Raw genomic sequence first — 20,632 nt, forward strand, 5'->3', positions numbered from 1 at the left:
GGGTACGGCTACGCTGCGCAAATGCGTGCTACGTCACTGTGCGATCGGGTTGTGCTTAGCTTGGGGTCTCCTGGCCCCTTGACGCGTCAGGTTGCTGTACCCCTGCATTGGATGCGCTGTACCCTGCGCTGGCTCCGTGAACCTTAGGGACAACACCGGGACACCCGCGAGGCCGGAAAATGGTGAGTGTGCAGGGCCGGACTAGTTGGAACCGGCCTTGATCGCGGGACCCGGGCCTCCCCACGGTCACCTCCGGCCGCAGTGTGTGGCTGGGCTGGCAGCTGGAACTCCAAGCGTCCTGTCCCGTCCCTGCGCGGCGACTGCGGTCCCAGCCCCGGAGCCCTCTCTGGACAACTCCGCGCCCGCAGCCCCGCGTCTTTCCCAGATCGTGCAGGGACCACGGGAGGGTCATGGGGAGAATCCCGCCTTGTGTGTTTGGTTTGTGTGGGAGGAGCTACAGTCTGGGGTTCCCAGTCCCTTCTTTCTTCCCAAAGGCTGTTTCCCCCTGAGTCTTCCAAAGATGTTGGAAGCAGAGTCTCAAATCCACTACCCTGTCCCCCCAGCCTAGCTCCTCCCACGGCGGGCCATTAATCCCTAGATTTCCGGATCCCTCCCCGCATTCCCAAACGCCTACTTCCGCTCGCCAGTGGAAAACATCGTCACCAACTCTTTGTCCTGTGTGGTGCATTTCAAACACACGCAGTATTTTAATAATCTTTTTTCCAATAGATGCCTCTTTTAAACGATTTATTTCTTGTTTGTGGATATTTTACATCAGAGAAAAATCGGAAAAATTATTCACTTGGAACTAATCTGCATAAAATGCTGTGCCCCTCATCCTGGTATCTTTCCAGGGCACAGACATCCTATGGGAACTCCTTTGCGTTGAGGTTCCTTTTTGTAAACTTTCCTGGGTAATCTATCTTTTCAGCACAGTTTCAGATTGGCACTGTCCCGCCTTGGGTTTATGACCTTGAAAAGATTTATTCACTCGAATGTCATTTTTCCAATAAATATAAAATATATGTTATCAGAAGAACTTGAGAGACAGTACAAAATATTTCCAAAGGGCAAAAAAGAAATGAATCTCAGAAAACAAAAAACATCCCAATATTACATTTGTTAAAAATTCTTTGTTCTTTCCCTGAGCACATGGAATATGTTTCTCAGGTCTGTTCTTTTAGTTTGATGTTTCAGATGGTATTCCAGGACTTAAACTTGCAACATCTAGAAGCATTCAGATAGAAGTAATACTTTTGTAAACTATTTATTGCCATGGAAATAATTAACTGACATTATTATTATTATTTTTTTTTTTTTTAACAGATGGGGTCTGGCTGTGTTGCTCAGGCTGGTCTTGAACTCCTGGGCTCAAGCGATCCTCCACCCTCAGCATCCCAAAGTGCTAGGATTCCAGGCATGAGCTACTATGCCCGGCCCAACATTCTCATTTTCTGAAAGCAATAGTGAGTTTTCTTGTTAAATGGCTTAAAATTTTCTTGCTTCCTTCCTTCCTTTATTTATTTATTTATTTATTTATTATTTATTTACTTTTTTTTTTGAGACGGAGTCTAGCTTTCTCGCCAGGCTGGAGTGCAGTGACACGATCTCAGCTCACTGCAACCTCTGCCTCTCGGGTTCAAGCGATTCTCCTGCCTCAACCTCCCAAGTAGCTGGGATTACAGGCACAAGCTACCACGCCCAGCTAATTTTTGTTTTTTGTTTTTTGTTTTTTTGTTTTTTAGTAGAGACAGTGTTTCACTATGTTTCCCAGGATGGTCTCAATCTCCTGATCTCCTGACCTCATGATCCTCCCGCCTTGGCCTCCCAAAATGCTGGGATTACAGGCATGAGCCACCACGCCAGGCCTTTTGCTTCCTTTATACGTAAACACTGTGTTTAAGTAATTCTGCTGGATTTTTTTTTTTTTTTTTTTTTTAAGACCAAGTCTTGCTCTTTTGCCCAGGCTGGAGTGCAGTGGCACAATTTTGGCTTACTGCAACCTCCGCACTTGGAAGCTGAGGAGCCATAGGCACATGCTGTTAGGGGAAGAGGGGAGGATGTCTGAGGTTTTAATTGTGGTTTCCTTGGGTGTGTTTTTAGACATTACATTTGAGTTTCACATCTGTAAGGTAGGTACACTGAGTGTAATTGGTGCATATTGACAGCCATTCTCCTGCCTTAGCCTCCCAAGTACCTGGGATTACAGGCACGCACCACTATGCCTGGCTAATTTTTTTGTATTTTGAGTAGAGGCGGGGTTTCACCATGTTGGCCAGTCCGGTCTCGAACTCCGGACCGCAGGTGATCCACCCGCCTCAGCCTCCCAAAGTGCTGGGATTACAGGCGTGAGCCATCGTGCCAGGCCTTCTGCTGGATGTTTAAGGAACAATCCTTAAGAATTTAAGGGCCCAGCGCGGTGGCTCACGCCTGTAATCCCAGCACTTTGGGAGGCCAAGAGGGCGGATCACGAGGTCAGGAGATCGAGACCATCCTGGCTAACATTGTGAAACCCCGTCTCTACTAAAAATACAAAAGATTAGCTGGGCGTGGAGGCGGGCGCCTGTAGTCCCAGCTACTCTGGAGGCTGAGGCAGGAGAATGGCGTGGACCTGGGAGGCGGAGCTTGCAGTGAGCCGAGATCGCACCACTGCACTCCAGCGTGGGTGACAGGGTGAGACTCCATCTCAAAAAAAAAAAAAATTTAATTAAATTGTCTCATTTAAAATTACTAGTAGTGTTCCAGAGCCTTGTGACTGGGGAGCAGAGGCCTGAGATAAGTGATTCCAAGTTAAGTCCACCTTTGAGCCTGCAAAGAAAGATCATTGAAGGCCCAATTGGTTCTTCCTGGGGAGCCTCCCCTACAGGTCTGCCAGCTACTCATATGCCCACCATGGAAGGATCCTCTTGTACTGAAAGAAACTGCAGAGCACTTGGAAGCTGAGGATGCATAGGCAGATGCTGTTAGGGGAAGAGGGGAGGATGTCTGAGGTTTTAATTGTGGTTTCCTTGGGTGTGTTTTTAGACATTACGTTTTGAGTTTCACTTCCGTAATATAGGTGTACTGGGTGTAATTGGTGCATATTGACAGTGTCTGTGAAGGTCAGGACTTATGTTTCCTAGAGACAGGGTTAATGAATTGGGGAGCTCATTTGCATCAGAACCTCAATCTCAATCTGGTTGAGAGTTTCCTCACTTGGGAAAACGGAAACCTAGGGAAGCTAATGTTTCTTTGCTGCCATAGGAGAGAAGGAGGTGTGGAGCTCCCATAGTTCCTTGCTGATCAGGTGCTTCTATCCTCCATTACCAGGTACTGACCCACTCTAGGGGTTACATGTTTCTTTATTTTTATTTTTTTTTGAGACCGAGTCTCACCCTGTTGCCCAGGCTGGAGTGCAGTGGCACGATCTCGGCTCACTCCAACCTCCGCTTCTTGGGTTCAAGCCATTCTCCTGCCTCAGCCTCCAGAGTAGCTAGGATTACAGGTGTGTGCCACCACACCCGGCCAATTTATTTTGTATTTTTAGTAGAGACGGGGTTTCACCATGTTGACCAGGCTGGTCTCAAATTCCTGACCTCAGGTGATCTGCCTGCGTTGGCCTAACAAAGTGCTGAGATTACAGGTGTGAGCCACCACGCCGGGCCGGGGTTACATTTTTCAAGCTGGGAGAGTCTGGGTCCAAGCTGGGGAATATGTTTAACTTTTTTTTTTTTTTTTTTTGGAAACGGAGTTTTGCTCTTGTTGCCCAGGCTGGAGTGCAATGGCACAGTCTCGGCTCACCGCAACCTCCGCTTCCCAGGTTCAAGCGATTCTTCTGCCTCAGCCTCCCAGGTAGCTGGGATTACAGGCGTGCGCCACCATGCCCAGCTAATTTTGTATTTTTAGTAGAGATGGGGTTTCTCCATGTTTGTCAGTCTGGTCTTGAGCTCCCCACCTAGGTGATCTGCCCACCTTGGCCTCCCAGAGGGCTGGGATTACAGGTGTGAGCCACTGCGTCCGGCCTTTTTTTTTTTTTTTTTTTGATACAGTGTCTCACTCTGTTGCCCAAGCTGGTCTGGAACTCCTGGCCTCAGGCCGTCCTCCCACCTTAGTCTCCTATGTTCAACTTTTTTTTTTTTTTTTTTTTTTTTTGAGACAGAGTCCCACTCCGTCGCCCAGGCTGGAGTGCAGTGGTGTGATCATTGCTCACTGCAGCCTCCACCTCCTGGGCTCAAGTCATCCTCCTGCCTCCTCTGAGTAGCTGGGACTGCATGCATGCACCACAATGCCCATCTAATTTTCGTATTTTCTGTAGAGATGGGGTTTCGCCATATTGCCCAGGCTGGTCTGGAACTCCTGGGCTCGAGCACTTCTCCCGCCCTGGCCTCCCACAGCGCATGGCCTCCCACAATTTCTTGACATCCAAAGATACTTTTGCTGTCTTAAGGTTTTATATTTTCCAGAATGTAATACACGTGGAGTTATTCAGGATATAGCCTTCACAGACTGGCTTCCTTCACTGAGCAATGTACTTTTAAGGTCCTTCTGTGTCTTCATGGCTTGATACCTGATTTCTCTTATCATTGAACAATATTTCATCATAAGATTGTACCGGCCGGGCACGATGGCTCATGCCTGTAATCCCAACTCTTTGGGAGGCCGAGGCGGGCGGATCACAAGGTCAGGAGTTTGAGACCAGCCTGGCCAACATGACAAAACCCCGTCTCTACTAAAAATACAAAAATTAGCTGGGCGTGGTGGCACACACCTGTAATCTCAGCTACCTGGGAGGCTGAGGCAGGAGAATTGCTTGAACCTGGAAGGTAGAGGTTGCAGTGAGCCGAGATAGTGCCATTGCACTCCAGCCTGGGCAACAAAAGCAAGACTCTGTCTCAAAAAAAAAAAAAAAAGATGTACCACAGATTGTTTATCCATAAACCTGTTGCATGATGTCTTGGTTAAGTCTTAAATTTGGCAGTTATGAAGAAACCTCCTGTAAATATTCATGGGCAGGTTTTTGTATGAACAGTATTTTTCAGCTCATGTGAGTAAATAGCAAGGAATGTGATTGCATGGTCCACTGGTAAGAGGACGTTTTGTTTTGTGAGAAACTGCCTATCTTCCAAAGTAGACATACCATTTTCCATTTCCATTGGCAAGGAATGAGAATTCTTGTTGTCTACATCTTTGCTATCCATTGCTGTTCTCAGCATTTTGAACTTTGTACGTTCTAATAAGTGTAAAGTGATATCTCTTCAGTTTTATTTGCAGCTCCTTAGTGACATATAATGTTGAGCATCTCTTCATATGTGTATTTGCCATCTGTATATCTTTCATTGGTGAGATGTGTGTTCAGGTCTTTTGCTCATTTTTCACTGGTTCATTTGTCTTATTGTTGTTGAGATTTAAGAGTTCGAATTGGAGGCAGGCATGGTGGCACACGCTTGTCATCCCAGCTACTCCAGAGGCTAAAGTGAGAGGATTGCCTGCACCCAGGATTATAAGCCCAGCATGGGCAACATAATGGATCCTGTCTCAAAAAAACAAAAAGGACGCTAGGCATGGTAGCTCATGTGGGGCCACCCAGGCTGCTGGGGAGCAGAGCTGAGAAGTGGTGCTGGGGCTGGAGCTGCCAAGGGATCGGAGAAAAAAATTAGCCCAATGTGGGTGGCACACCCTTGTAGTCCCAGCTATTTGGGAGGCTGAGGCATGAGAATCGCTTGAGCCTAGGAGGCAGAGGTTGCAGTGAGCCGAGATTGCACCACTGCACTCCACCCTGGGCAACACAGCAAGACTGTCTCAAAAAAAAAGAAAAACAAAAAGAATTCTTTGGATATTTTAGATACTAGTCCTTAATCAGGTAAGTGCTTTTGTGAAGATTTGCAAAAATCTGTCTGTGCCTTTTATTTTTATTCTTTTAACACTTTCTTTCACAGAGTAGGAGTTTTTCATTTTAATGAAGTGAAACTTATTTTTTCCTTTCATAGATTGTGCTTTTACTGGTTTATCTAAAAATTCATCACCAAAGCCAAGTGGATAGTTTTGCATGTTACATTTACATCTATGATCGATTTGGGCTTAATTTTTGTGAAAGGTGTAAGATCCATGTATAAATTTTTTGTGGGTGTATGAGAGTTTAATAGTATAAATTTCACTTAGGTACTATTTTTGTTGCATTCGACAAATTTTGATAAGTTCTATTTTCATTTAATTCAAATTTAATTTTTCTTTTTTCTTCTTCTTTTTTTTTTTGAGACGGAGTCTTGCTGTGTCACTCAGGCTGGAGTGCAGTGGTGCACTCTTGGCTCACTGCATCCTCCGCCTCCCGGGTTCAAGCGATTCTCCTGCCTCAACCTCTCAAGTAGCTGGGATTACAGGCACGTGCCACCATGCCTGTCTAATTTTTTTATTTTTAGTAGAGATGGGGTTTCACCATGTTGGCCAGGCTGGTCTCGAACTCCTGACCTCGTGATCCGCCCACCTTGGCCCCCCAGAGTGCTGGGATTACAGGCGTGAGTCACTGCGCCCGGCCCAAATTTAATTTTTATTGAGATTTTTTTGATTCATGTTTAGAACTGTGTTGGGTTTTATTTCCAAATATTTGATGGTTTTCTAACTATTCTTCTGTTACTGATTTCTAGATTAATACCATGGTGGTCTGAGAGCATATTTTATACAATGTATATTCTTTGAAAATTGTTAAGGTGTGTTTTTGTCCACAACATGGTTTATCTTGGTGAATGTTCCACATGAACTTGAGAAGAATGTGTGTTGTTCTGTTGGATGAAGCATTCATGGATTTTAATTAAACCCAGTTGTTGCCTTTCAACTAAACTTTGTCCTTTCTGATTTTCTACCTGCTGGAACTCTTTTTTTTTTTTTTTTTTTTTTTTTTTTTTGAGACAGGGTATTACCCTGTCACCAGGCTGGAATGCAGTGGCATGATCTCAGCCTACTGCAACCACCACCTCAGCCTTCTGAGTAGCTGGAACTACAGGTGCGTGCCACATACAGGGCTAAATTTTGCTTTTTTTTTTTTTTTTTGAGACGGAGTTTCGTCCTTGTCACCCAGGCTGGAGTGCAGAGGCAAGATCTCAGCTCACTGCAACCTCCATCCACTGGGTTCAAGCGATTCTCCTGCCTCAGCTTCCCAGGTAGCTGGGATTACAGGTGCACACCATCATGCCCGGCTAATTTTTGTATTTTTAGTAGAGATGGAGTTTCACCATGTTGGCTAGGCTGGTCTCCAACTCCTGACATCAGGTGATCCACCCACCTTGGCTTTACAAGGTGCTGGGATTACAGGCGTGAGCCACCACGTCCACCAACCATCTATTCTTTTTCACAAGTATTGTTTTTTTAAATTTTTGCCTCCTTTGAACATTTAATGAGTATTAATGGAATTACACTTAAAGGGTTTTTTGGAGCCTAGGCAACATAGTGAGACCCATCTTTACAAAAAATGAAAAAATTAGCCAGGCATGATGATGCACACCTGTAGTCCCAGCTACTCAGGAGTCTGAGGCGGGAAGATTGCTTGAGCCCGGGAAGTCAAGGCTGCTGTGAGCCATGACTGCACCACTGTACTCTAGCCTGGGCAACAATGAGACCCTGTCTCAAAAATAAAATAAAGGCCGAGCGTGGTGGCTCGCGCCTGAGGCCAGGAGTTCAAGACCAGCCTGGCCAACATGGTGAAACCCTGTCTCTACTAAAATACAAAAAATTAGCTGGGTATGGTGGTGCGTGCCTGTAATCCCAGCTACTCAGGAGGCTGAGACAGGAGAATTGCTTGAACCCGGGAGGCGGAGGCTGCAGTGAGCCGAGATCACGCCACTGCACTCCACCCTGGGGAACAAGAGCAAAACTCCACCTCAAAATAAATAAATAAATAAATAAATAAATAATTTTGTGGTGATTTATTTACCTCTCAGTGTGTGTGTGTGTGTGTGTGTGTGTGTGTGTGTATTTATTTATTTTTTTGAGATGGAGTCTCACTCTGTTGCCAGGCTGGAGTGCAGTGGTGTGATCTCAGCTCACTGCAACCTCCGCCTCCTGGGTTCAAGCGATTCTCCTGCTTCAGCCTCCCGAGTAGCTGGGACTACAGGCATGAGCCACCATGCCCAGCTAATTTTTGTATTTTTAGTAGCGACGGAGTTTCACCATGTTGGTCAGGATGGTCTCAGTCTCGACCTCGTGAGCCACCACGCCTGGCCACCTCTCAGTATATTTCTCATATGCTAGTATCTGAAGCTGCAGGCTATCCGTTCCAATGGTTGTGGTGTTTAGACTTTTTCACGGTTTTGTTTTTGTTTGCTTTGTGGAAAATAATGCTCCTACTATTTTTGTTTCAGTCTGCAAGTGCAAACGCACAATAAATTCTCTGGTAGTTGGAAAAAAATTACTGGATCTTGGTCAAGTTTAAATTTACAAACTTAAAAAAAGTGGTGGAGTGTATCAGTTGATCCTCCGTTTGTACGTGATTGTTCTCTGTAGTCATCAACACTAATGTTATCTTTTTTTTTTTTTTTTTGAGACGGAGTCTCGCTCCGTCGTCCAGACTGGAGTGCAGTGGCGCGATCTGGGCTCACTGCAAGCTCCACCTCCCGTGTTCACGCCATTCTCCTGTCTCAGCCTCTCGAGTAGCTGGGACTACAGGCGCCCACCACTTCTCCTGGCTAATTTTTTGTATTTTTAGTAGAGATGGGGTTTCACTGTGTTAGCCAGGATGCTCTCGATCTCCTGACCTCATGATCTACCTGCCTCGGCCTCCCAAAGTGCTGGGATTACAGGCGTGAGCCACCGCGCCCGGCCACTAATGTTATCTTAATCGACTAGTTTTGTCTTCCTACTCAGTTTGAAGTGGGAACTATTTGACATTTATATCCTCATTAGCAAGGAGATGAACCTTTTTTTTCTGTTTTCTTTTTTCTTTTTATTATTTAGTAAAAGGCTGTATAAGAAATCTTTATTTATTTATTTATTTTTATTTTATTTACTTATTTTTTTGAGACGGAGTCTCGCTCTGTCGCCCAGGTTGGAGTGCAGTGGCGTGATCTCGGCTCACTGCAAGCTCTACCTCCCGGGTTCCCGCCATTCTCCTGCCTCAGCCTCCCGAGTAGCTGGGACTACAGGCGCCCGCCACGGCACCCAGCTAATTTTTTGTATTTTTAGTAGAGACGGGGTTTCACAGTGTTAGCCAGGATGGTCTCGATCTTCTGACCTCGTGATCCACCTGCCTCGGCCTCCCAAAGTGCTGGGATTACAGGTGTGAGCCACCGCACCTGGCCTGTCTTTATTTATTTTTGGCTGGAGTGCAGTGGTATAGTTATGGCTCACTGCAGCCTTGACCTTGCAGGCTCAAGCAATCCTCCCACCTCAGCCTCCCAAGTAGCTGAGACCACAGGCGTGCACCACCACGCCTGGCCAAGTTTTGTATATTTTATAGAGACAGGGTTTCACCATGTTGCCCAGGCTGGTCTCAAACTCCTGGGCTCAAACGATCTGCCCACCTCAGCCTCCCAAAGTGCTGGGATTATAGGCATGAGCCATCACGCCTGGCCAAAATGTTTATTTTCTATTAAATGTAAATGTAAATAAACCTTACAGAGAGCACCCAGGCATGCAGATGGACTTGTCAGGAGGGATTGCTCCCTGGAGCCAAATTTCTTCCTGCTCAGACCATAGTCCTAATTACTTAAGAAAACCCCTTCTAACTGTGTGGATCTTTTAACGTATGGTGCACATGAGTGCATGGAAATGAGAGAACCTGGGACAACAACCCCTAGAGTGTCTGTCTGGGATTACTTCCTCCTGAAACTGGAGAAAGGGGATTTTATGTTCTTTTTTTTTTTTTTTTTTTTTTTGAGATAGAGTCTCGCTCTGTTGCCCAGGCTGGACTGCAGTGGTGCGATCTTGGCTCACTGCAACCTCTGCCTCCCGGGTTCAAGTGATTCTCCTGCCTCAGCCTCCCAAGTAGCTGAGATTACATGCATGCGCCACCATGCCCAACTAATTTTTGTATTTTTAGTAGAGGCAGGGTTTCACCATGTTGGCCAGGGTGGTCTCGAACTCCTGACCTCAGGTGATCCACCTGCCTCGGCCTCCCACAGTGCTGGGATTACAGGCATGAGCCATCCTGACCCAAATTTTACGTTCTTTTGGAGCTATGAAATTACCTGTTAATTTTATGATCATGGGCAAATTCACCATCAGACCATTGTGGATGTCAGTGAAGTCCCCTGAAAATTGATACTGTCAATCTATTCTTCAAGGTCAGCAAAGCCCAGATGACATGATTATAGATCTTCCAGAAAGTGCTCTTCTGACATTTTATCTCAATGTGTATATGTATTTGTGCTAAAAATTGGTTGGAAGCAGTTCTGAGGCTCATGGGTATAAGGATTTTGTGAAAGTCTTAAGTTGTGAGGGCCCCTTCCTTGTGCCTGAGCTCTGTCTTCCCAGTAACTTCCTAGTCTCACGAAATGGGACAGAAAGTAAAAGGAAAAACTGGGTCTATGATAGATATTACACACACAACCGAGCGTGGTCGCTCATGCCTGTAATGCCAACACATAGGGATATATATATCGGAAACAAGTTGAAATTAATACGTCTCTAAAAGAGTATTTCCATTCAGTCAGCAGAATCTGAGTGCTTCTGATGGCCTCAAATACTTCAGGACGATATAGGCAGCTAGACCTTCTTAAAAGTTGGATTTCCACAAGCCTCCTGGCCTCTCATGTATAACAAAAGGGGATAGAAGATTCTCAATGTGTATTTACTTATTAAAACCTCCACCTCATTTAATCCCATATCTTAAGGAATGCTGAATGATTTGGGTAATAAGAAATCAGGCTGTGGGCTGGGTGTGGTTATTCATACCTGTTATCACAACACTTTGGGAGGCCGGGGCAGGAGGATCACTTGGGGCCGAGAGTTAAAGGTCAACCTGGACAATATAACAAAACCCCAGCCGGACGCAGTGGCTCACGCCTGTAATCCCAGCACTTTGGGAGGCCGAGGAGGGTGGATCACGAGGTCGGGAGTTCAAGACCAGCCTAGCCAAGATGGTGAAACCCCATCTCTACTAAAAATACAAAAAATTAGCTGGGCGTGGTGGCACGCGCCTGTAATCCCAGCTACTTCGGAGGCTGAGGCAGAGAATTGCTTAAACCTGGAGGGGCGGAGGTTGCAGTGAGCCGAGATCGCACCACTGCACTCCTGCCTGGGTTACAGAGTGAGGCTCCGTCTCAAAAAAAAAAAAAAAGAAAGAAAAAAAAACCCATTTATCTGGGAGTGGTGTCGCACATCTGTAGTCCTAACTACTCGTGAAGCTGAGGCAGGAGGATGTCTTGGGGGCCCAGGGATTTGAGGCTACAGTGAGTTAGGATTGCTGCACTTGAGCCTGGGTGACAGAGCAAGACCCTGTCTCTTAGAAAACAACAAACAAACAAACAAGAAATAAGAATTTATCTCATAAAGAATTGAAGATCTTGCCTATAATCTCAGCAATTTGAGAGGCCAAGGCTAGTGAATTGCTTGAGCTGAGGAGTTTGAGACCAGCCTGGGCAACATGGCAAAACCCCATCTCTACAAAAAATATACACAAAATACTTACCTAGGTGTAGTGGTGTGTTCCTGTAGTCCCAGCTACTCAGGAGGCTGAGGTTGGAGGATTGCTTGAGCCGGGAGGTCTAGGCTCCAATGAGCTGTGATTGTACCACTGCACTCCAGCCTAGGTAGCAGAGCGAGACCATCTATGTCTCAAAAAGGAAGAAAAAAAAATTGATCCTAAAATTTGTCTCATTTGTGTAGGATTTCTTTCATTTTTCTAAGTTGAACTAGATACTACCATTAGAGAGCAATAGGACTTACAGTGACCACAGTGAAGATGTAGCTATAAGTTTATGTGTTCAATGTGCTGTTACATTTCTAACAATTGAGTCATGCACTAAATGTTTGGAGACCACAAAATCATGTGTGAATTTCTTATGAATTGAGGATACCTCTCATCCTTGTCAATCTCACCTATTCTCTACTTATATTGGATGTTTCAGGACTCAGTGGCTTTTGAGGATGTGTCTGTGAGCTTCAGCCAGGAGGAGTGGGCTCTGCTGGCTCCTTCACAGAAGAAACTCTACAGAGATGTGATGCAGGAAACATTCAAGAACCTGGCATCTATAGGTAAGGATGACATCATTTTTTCTTTTTTCTTTTCTTTTTTTTTTTGAGGAGGGGGACAGAGTTTCACTATTGTCCAGGCTGGAGTGCAATGGCACAATCTCAGCTTACCACAACCTCAGCCTCCCAGGTTCAAGCAATTCTCCTACCTCAGCCTCCCGAGTAGCTGGGATTACAGGCACGTGCCACCATGCCTGGCTAATTTTTTTCTTTTTAGTAGAGACGGGATTTCACCATGTTGGTCAGGCTGGTCTTGAACTCCTGACCACAGGTAATCTGCCCGCTTCAGCCTCCCAAAGTGCTGGGATTACAGGCATGAGCCACTGTGCCTGGCCTTCTTTTTTTTTTTTTTTTTTTTTTTTGAGTCTCGTCCTGTTCCCCAGGGTGGAGTGCAGTGGCGGGATCTTGGCTCACTGTAACCTCCGCCTCCTGGGTTCAAGCGATTCTCCTGCCTCAGCCTCCCGAGTAGCTGGGATTACAGGTGCCCACCACCATGCCCGGCTAATTTTTCTATTTTTAGTAGAGACGGGGTTTTACCATGTTGGCCAGGCTGGTCTCGAACTCCTGACCTCAGGTGATCCACCCGCCTCAGCCTCCCAAAGTGTGGGGATTACAGGCATGAGCCACCGCACCCCAGTGACATCATTTTTTCATATCGTCAGTTAGAGAACTGCCATTTCTTGCTCATAATCACTGTTCCGAGATTTGGAATCTGAAAAGGAAACACTTCTGTAAATAAACCAGGCATGGTTACAGCTTGTTGTGAACCTATAATCTAATAATATTTGTATAATTTTTAATAATTTATCATGATTATTCTTGATCTACATTTTAGGGGAAAAATGGGAAGAGCCGAATGTTGAAGATCAACACAAAAACCAAGGACGAAATCTAAGGTGAGTTGCACTCACAAGAAATAACAGTGTTCCTTGAAAGAATCTTAAAAATGTTATGGCCGGGCACGGTGGCTCACACCTGTAATCTCAGCACTTTGAGAGGCTGAGGTGGGTGGATCATGAGGTCAGGAGTTCAAGACCAGCCTGGCCAACATGGTGAAACCCCGTCTCTACTAAAAATACAAAAAAAGTTAGCCAGTTGTGGTGGTGGGCGCCTGTAATCCCAGCTACTCTGGAGGCTGAGGCAGAGAATTACTTGAATCCAGGAGGCAGAGGTTGCAGCGAGCCGAGATCGCGCCACTGCACTCCAGCCTGGGCAACAGAGTGAGACTCTGTCTCAAAAAAAAAAAAAAAAGAAGTGACACTTTTAAAACAAGAAGCAAGCTTAGCTCCAAATTTATTTATTTATTTGTTTTATTTATTTTTTCTTGAGATGAGGTTTTGCTCTGTCACTCAGGCTGGAGTGCAGTGGCATGGTCTTTGCTCACTGCAACCTCCACCTCCCGGGATCAAGTGATTTTCCTGCCTCAGCCTCCCAAGTAGCTGGGATTACAGGGACGTGCCACCGCACCTGGCTAATTTTTGTATTTTTAGTAGAGACAGGGTTTCTCCATGTTGGCAAGGCTGGTCTCAAACTCCTGACCTCAGGTGATCTGCCTGCCTCAGCCTTCCAAAGTGCTGGGATTACAGGCACAAGCCACTGGGCCCCAAATTTATTTATTATCAGAAAATGTTTACCAAAAATTTTTTCTCAAGTGACACAGATGTCCACTGGCTGAAAAATATTATACTTGGGCCAGGCACTGTGCCTCACGCTTATAATCCCAGCACTTTGGGAAGGTGAGGTGGGCAGATCACCAGAGGTCAGGAGATCAAGACCAGTCTGGCCAACACAGTGAAAACCTATCTCTACTAAAAATACAAAAATTAGCCGGGTGTGGTAGCACACACCTGTCATCCCAGCTACTCAGGAGGCTGAGGCAGGAGAATCACTTGAACCTGGGAGGCAGAGGTTGCAGTGAGCCCAGATTGCACCACTACACTCCAGCCTGGGCGACAGAGTGAGACTCCATCTCAAAAAAAAAAAAAAAAAAAGAAGAAGAAGAAGAAAGAAAAATATTGTACTTGGGAACAGTTTTGTTTGTTTGTTTGTTTTGTGAAACAGAGTCTCGCTCTGTCACCCAGGCTGGAGTGGAGTGGTATGATCTTGGCTCACTGCAACCTCTAACCCCTGGGTTCAAGCAATTCTTCTGCCTCAGCCTCCCAAGTAGCTGGGATTATAAGCGTGCATTACTATACTGGGTTAATTTTTGTTTTGTTTTGTTTTTTTTGAGACGGAGTCTCGCTCTGTCACCAGGCTAGAGTGCTGTGGCGCAATCTCAGCTCACTGCAACCTCCCACTCCCTGGTTCAAGGGATTCTTCTGCCTCCGCCTCCCAGGTAGCTGGGATTACAGGCATGCATCACCATGCCCGGCTAATTTTTGTGTTTTTAGTAGAGATAGGGTTTCACTATGTTGGCCAGGATGGTCACGATCTCCTGACCTCGTGATCTGCCCGCCTCGGCCTCCCAAAGTGCTGGGATTACAGGCGTGAGCCACCATGCCCAGCCAATTTTTGTATTTTTTAGTAGAGATGGGGTTTCACTATGTTGGCCAGGATGGTCTTGATCTCCTGACCTCGTGATCTGCCTGCCTCGGCCTCCCAAAGTGCTGGGATTACAGGGGTGAGCCACCATGCCCAGCCAATTTTGTATTTTTTAGTAGAGATGGGGTTTCACCATGTTGGCCAGGCTGGTCTCAAACTCCTGACCCCAATTGATCCACCCACCTCGGCCTCCCAAAGGGCTAGGACTACAGGCATGAGCCACCATGCCAAGGTGTGGAAACAGTATTTTATTTTATTTTTATTTTTATTTTTGAGACGAAGTCTTGCTCTGTCACCCAGGCTGGAGTGCAGTGGTGCCATCTCAGCTCACTGCAAGCTTCGCCTCCCAGGTTCACGCCATTCTCCTGCCTCAGCCTCCCGAGTAGCTGGGACTACAGGCGCCCACCACCACGCCCGGCTAATTTTTTTGTATTTTTAGTAGAGACGGGGTTTCACCCTGTTAGCCAGGGTGGTCTTGATCTCCTGACCTCATGATCTGCCCATCTCGGCCTCCCAAAGTGCTGGGATTACAGGCGTGAGCCACTGTGCCCGCCCAGAAACAGTACTTTAAAGCCTCACATATAATTTCCGGAAGCCAAGGTGAGCAGATCATTTGAGCTCAGGAGTTCGAAACCAGCCTGGGCAACAAGACGAGACCCTGTCTCTACAAGAAACAGAAAATTCAGTCAGTTGTGGTGGTGCATGCCTGTAGTCCCAGCTACATGGGAGGCTGAGGTGGGAGGATTGATTGAGCCTGGGAGGTCAAGGCTGCAGTGAGCCATGATTGCATCACTGTACTCCAGTGCGGGTGACAGAGTGAGACTCTGTCTCAAAACGAAACCAAAAAAAAAAAACCCCATACCTCAATATTACTGTTTTGATAATAGCTATCAGTGACACAAACCCTCTTGCAGAACATTGAGTATATTCGTTTTTAAACAAGTCAGACGGGGCAGAAAACTATTTCCCTGAAAATGATAAAAATTTAGTTCTGCTGCCGGGTGTGGTGGCTCATGCCTGTAATCCCAGCACTTTGGGAGGCCAAGGCGGGCAGATCACTTGAGGTCAGGAGTTCAAGACCAGCTTGACCAGCATGGTGAAACCACGGCTCTACTAAAAATACAAAATTAGCTGGGCGTGGTGGCGCATGCCTGTAATCCCAGCTACTTGGGAGGCCGAGGTAGGAGAATTGCTTGAAGCTGGGAGGTGGAGGTTGCAGTGAGCTGAGATCGCGCCATTGCACTCCAGCCTGGGGAACAAGAACAAAACTCCGTCTCAAAAAAAAAAAAAAGAACTTTAGTTCTACTACCCGATAATAAATATAAAATCATTAATACACAACCAGTATTACCGTGCTTCTAATTTTTTACAGAAGCCATACGGGAGAGAGACTCTGTGAAGGTAAAGAAGGTAGTCAATGTGCAGAAAACTTCAGTCCCAATCTCAGTGTGACGAAGAAGACTGCCGGAGTAAAACCATATGAGTGTACTATCTGTGGAAAAGCCTTCATGCGTCTTTCATCCCTTACTAGACACATGAGGTCTCACACTGGATATGAGCTATTTGAGAAGCCATATAAATGTAAGGAGTGTGAGAAAGCCTTTAGTTATCTCAAATCCTTTCAAAGACATGAAAGGAGTCACACTGGAGAAAAACCCTATAAATGTAAACAATGTGGAAAAACCTTCATATATCACCAGCCCTTTCAAAGACATGAGCGGACTCACATTGGAGAAAAACCCTATGAATGTAAGCAATGTGGAAAAGCTCTTAGTTGTTCCAGTTCGCTTCGAGTTCATGAAAGGATTCACACTGGAGAAAAGCCCTATGAATGTAAACAATGTGGGAAAGCCTTCAGTTGTTCCAGTTCTATTCGAGTACACGAAAGAACTCACACTGGAGAGAAACCCTATGCATGTAAGGAATGTGGGAAAGCCTTCATTTCCCACACAAGTGTTCTAACACACATGATAACACACAACGGAGATAGACCTTATAAATGCAAGGAATGTGGAAAGGCATTCATTTTTCCCAGTTTTTTACGAGTACATGAAAGAATTCACACTGGAGAGAAACCCTATAAATGTAAACAATGTGGTAAAGCCTTCAGATGTTCCACCTCCATTCAAATTCATGAAAGAATTCATACTGGAGAGAAGCCCTATAAATGTAAAGAATGTGGGAAATCTTTCAGTGCACGCCCAGCCTTTCGAGTACACGTGAGAGTGCATACTGGAGAGAAACCCTACAAGTGTAAAGAATGTGGGAAAGCCTTTAGTAGGATCAGTTACTTTCGAATACATGAAAGGACTCACACTGGAGAGAAACCCTACGAATGTAAAAAATGTGGGAAAACTTTCAATTATCCTCTAGATTTGAAAATCCACAAGAGAAATCACACTGGAGAAAAACCCTATGAGTGTAAGGAATGTGCAAAAACCTTCATTTCTCTTGAGAACTTTCGAAGACACATGATCACCCACACTGGAGACGGACCTTATAAATGTAGGGACTGTGGGAAGGTGTTCATTTTTCCTAGTGCGTTACGAACACATGAAAGAACTCACACTGGAGAGAAACCCTATGAATGTAAACAATGTGGAAAAGCCTTTAGTTGTTCTAGTTACATTCGGATACATAAAAGAACTCACACTGGGGAGAAACCTTATGAATGTAAGGAATGTGGGAAGGCCTTTATTTATCCCACAAGCTTTCAAGGACACATGAGAATGCATACTGGAGAGAAACCCTATAAATGTAAAGAATGTGGGAAGGCCTTTAGTCTTCACAGTTCCTTTCAAAGACATACAAGAATTCACAATTATGAGAAACCTCTTGAATGTAAGCAATGTGGAAAAGCCTTCAGTGTGTCCACATCCTTAAAAAAACATATGAGAATGCACAATCGATAGAAACTCTATAAATGTGTGAAATAGGGGAAAGTTTTCAATTCTAACAGATGCTTTCAAAGTTGCGAAAATTCCCACTGAAGAGAGAAATCCTATCAATGTAAGTAATATAGAAAGCGAGATACAAGATGATTCATGTATAGTCAGGTACCACATAATCATGTTTCATTCAGCAATGGACCATATAGGTTGGTAGCCCCATAAGATTATATAACACCTAAAACATTTCTATCAACTGCAATTTAGTAGCAGTAGTAACACCATAGTGCAGCACATTATTTAAGTGTTTATGGTGCTGGTGTAAACCTGCTGCACTTTCAGTTGTATAAAAGTACAACACAGCGGCCGGGCACGGTGGCTCACGCCTGTAATCCCAGCACTTTGGGAGGCCGAGGCGGGCGGATCACGAGGTCAGGAGATCAAGACCATCCTGGCTAACACGGTAAAACCCCATCTCTACTAAAAATACAAAAAATTAGCCGGGCATGGTGGTGGGCGCCTGTAGTCCCAGCTACTCGGGAGGCTGAGGCAGGAGAATGGCATAAACCCAGGAGGCCGAGCTGACAGTGAGCCGAGATCCGGCCAACAGAGCGAGACTCTGTCTCAAAAAAAAAGAAAAAGTACAACACAGCTGGGCATGGTCACACCTGTGATCCCAACACTGGGAGACTAAGGCAGTAGGATTGCTTGATGCCAGGACTACTCTGGTCAACCTAGTGAGACCCTGTCTCTACAAAAAATAAAAACATTTTCTAAGTGTGGTAGCACACCCTGTAGTCCCATCTACATGGGAGGCTGAGGCAGGAGGATTGCCTGAGCCCAGGAGTTCAAGGCTACAGTGAACCAAGATCACGTGATGGCAGTCCAGCATGGGTGACAGTGAGACTCTGTATCAAAAAAAAAAAAAAAAAAAAAAATTGGCTGGGCACAGTGGCTCATACCTGTAATCCCAGCACTTTGGGAGGCTGAGGTGGGAGAATCAGTTGAGGTCAGGAGTTCAAGACCAGCCTGGTCAACATGATGAAACCCTGTCTCCATTAGAAATACGAAAATTAGCTGGGCGTTCTGGTGTGCCTGTAGTCCCAGCTACTTGGGAGGCCAAAGCAGGAGAATCGCTTGAACCCAGGAGGTGGAGATTGCAGTGAGCTGAGATCTACCACTACACTCCAGCCTGGGTGACAGAGCGAGACTCCGTCTCGAAAAAAAAAAATTACAGCACAGATGTGCAATATATACTTGATAATAAATGGCTAAGTTACTGGTTTATATATTTACAATCCTGTTTTAGAATGTATTCCTGTGTTTTTTTTAACAGTAAGACAGTCTCAGGCAGGTCCTTAAGGAGATATTCCTGGAAAAACATTGTTATGATAGGCGATGACGGCTCCATGTGCAGGACTGCCCCTGAACGTATTCTGGCGGGACAAAACATGGAGGCAGAAGACAATGATATTGATGATCCTCACCCCGTGTAGTCCTACACTAATGTGTGTTTGTGTCTTAGTTAGTCTTTAACAAAAATAGTTTAAAAAAATTTAATAGAAAAAGCTTATAGAATATGGACATAAAATATTTTTGTACAGCTGTACAATGTGTTTTAAGCTAAATTATTACAAAGTCAAAGTTTTTAAAAATAAGTTTATAAAGAAAATAATGTACAGTAAGTTAAGGTTTATTCATTATTGAGGAAAAAATGTTTTTATGAATGTAGTGTAGTCCAAGTGTACAGTGTTTATAAATTCTCCATTAGTGTACAGTAACATCCTGGGCCTTCGCATTCACTCACCACTCAACTGACTCACCCAGAGCAACTTCTAGTCCTGCAAGCTATGTTCATGGAGTGTCCTATGCAGGTGCATCCTTTTTTATCTTTTATACTGCATGTTTACCCTGTGTATTTTCTGTGTTTAGACTCATAAATACTTAACATTTTGTTACAATTTCCTACAGTGTTCAGTACAATAACATGTTGTATGGTTTATAGCCTAGTAGCAATAGACTGTACCATATAGTCTAGATGTGTTGTAGCTATACCATCTAGATTTGTGTAAGTTCACTTTGTGATGTTTGTACCATGAGGAAATCACCTACGACACGTTTCTCAGAACATATACCCATGATTAAGCAATCTCTGCCTGTAAAATGCTCCAGAAAATTCACACCATGATATAAATTCATCACACATGATATAAAAGTTAAGGCAAGGCATGGTGGCTCATGCCTGTAATCCCAGCACTTTGGGAGGCCAAGGCAGGCAGATCACCTGAGGTCAGGAGTTCGAGACCAGCCTGGCCAAGACGGTGAAACCCCATCTCTACTAAAAATACAAAAATTACCTGAGCGTGGTGGCATACACTTGTAATTCCAGCTACTTGGGAGGCTGAGGCAGGAGAATCATTTGAACCTGGGAGGTGGAGGCTGCAGTGAGCTGAGATTGTGCCACTACACTCCAGCCTGGGCAACAGAGCAAGACTCCGTCCCACACACCAAAAAAAAGTTAAAAATTTTTTATCACTGGCTCATTCTTCAAGTACATCTCTGGACTATGAATTGTAACTTACTACTTTTCCAAGAAGTCTTGGAAGTGAGATAATTCTGTAAGTACTCTTTAAGCAGTAGTCAAAAGTTTAAAAGGTTGTGTTTTCTCATTAAATCAGTTAGTAAAACTTTTCTCTTTCTCTTGATGTCTTGATTCATGAGTAAACTGAAGTGTATTTTTTTTTTTTCGAGACGGAGTCTTGCTCTGTTGCCCAGGCTGGAGTTCAGGTGTGATCTCGGCTCACTGCAAGCTCCGCCTCCCGGGTCCACGCCATTCTCCTGCCTCAGCCTCCCCAGTAGCTGGGACTGCAGGCGCCCACCACCATGCCCAGCTAATTTTTTTTGTATTTTTAGTAGAGATGGGGTTTCACCGTGTTAAGCCAGGATGGTCTCGATCTCCTGACCTCGTGATTTGACCGCCTCAGCCTCCCAAAGTGCTGGGATTACAGGCTTGAGCCACCGTACCCGGCCTGAAGTATATATAT

The 20,632-nt window shown here is 45.1% G+C and overlaps 1 protein-coding gene across 1 annotated transcript; it reads left to right on the forward strand.

The window, feature by feature from the left end:
• Positions 1 to 19: 19 nt before the first annotated feature.
• On the forward strand, positions 20 to 20,287 carry ZNF791 (zinc finger protein 791). The gene is made up of 4 exons (XM_016935173.4): positions 20 to 182; positions 12,036 to 12,162; positions 12,995 to 13,055; positions 16,073 to 20,287. Exons 1-4 carry the CDS (start codon positions 180 to 182, stop codon positions 17,610 to 17,612), a joined length of 1,731 nt encoding a protein of 576 aa, XP_016790662.1. The 5' UTR covers positions 20 to 179; the 3' UTR covers positions 17,613 to 20,287.
• Positions 20,288 to 20,632: the final 345 nt, after the last annotated feature.

This window comes from Pan troglodytes, chromosome 20, assembly GCF_028858775.2.
Source record: "Pan troglodytes isolate AG18354 chromosome 20, NHGRI_mPanTro3-v2.0_pri, whole genome shotgun sequence".
NCBI lineage: Eukaryota > Metazoa > Chordata > Mammalia > Primates > Hominidae > Pan > Pan troglodytes.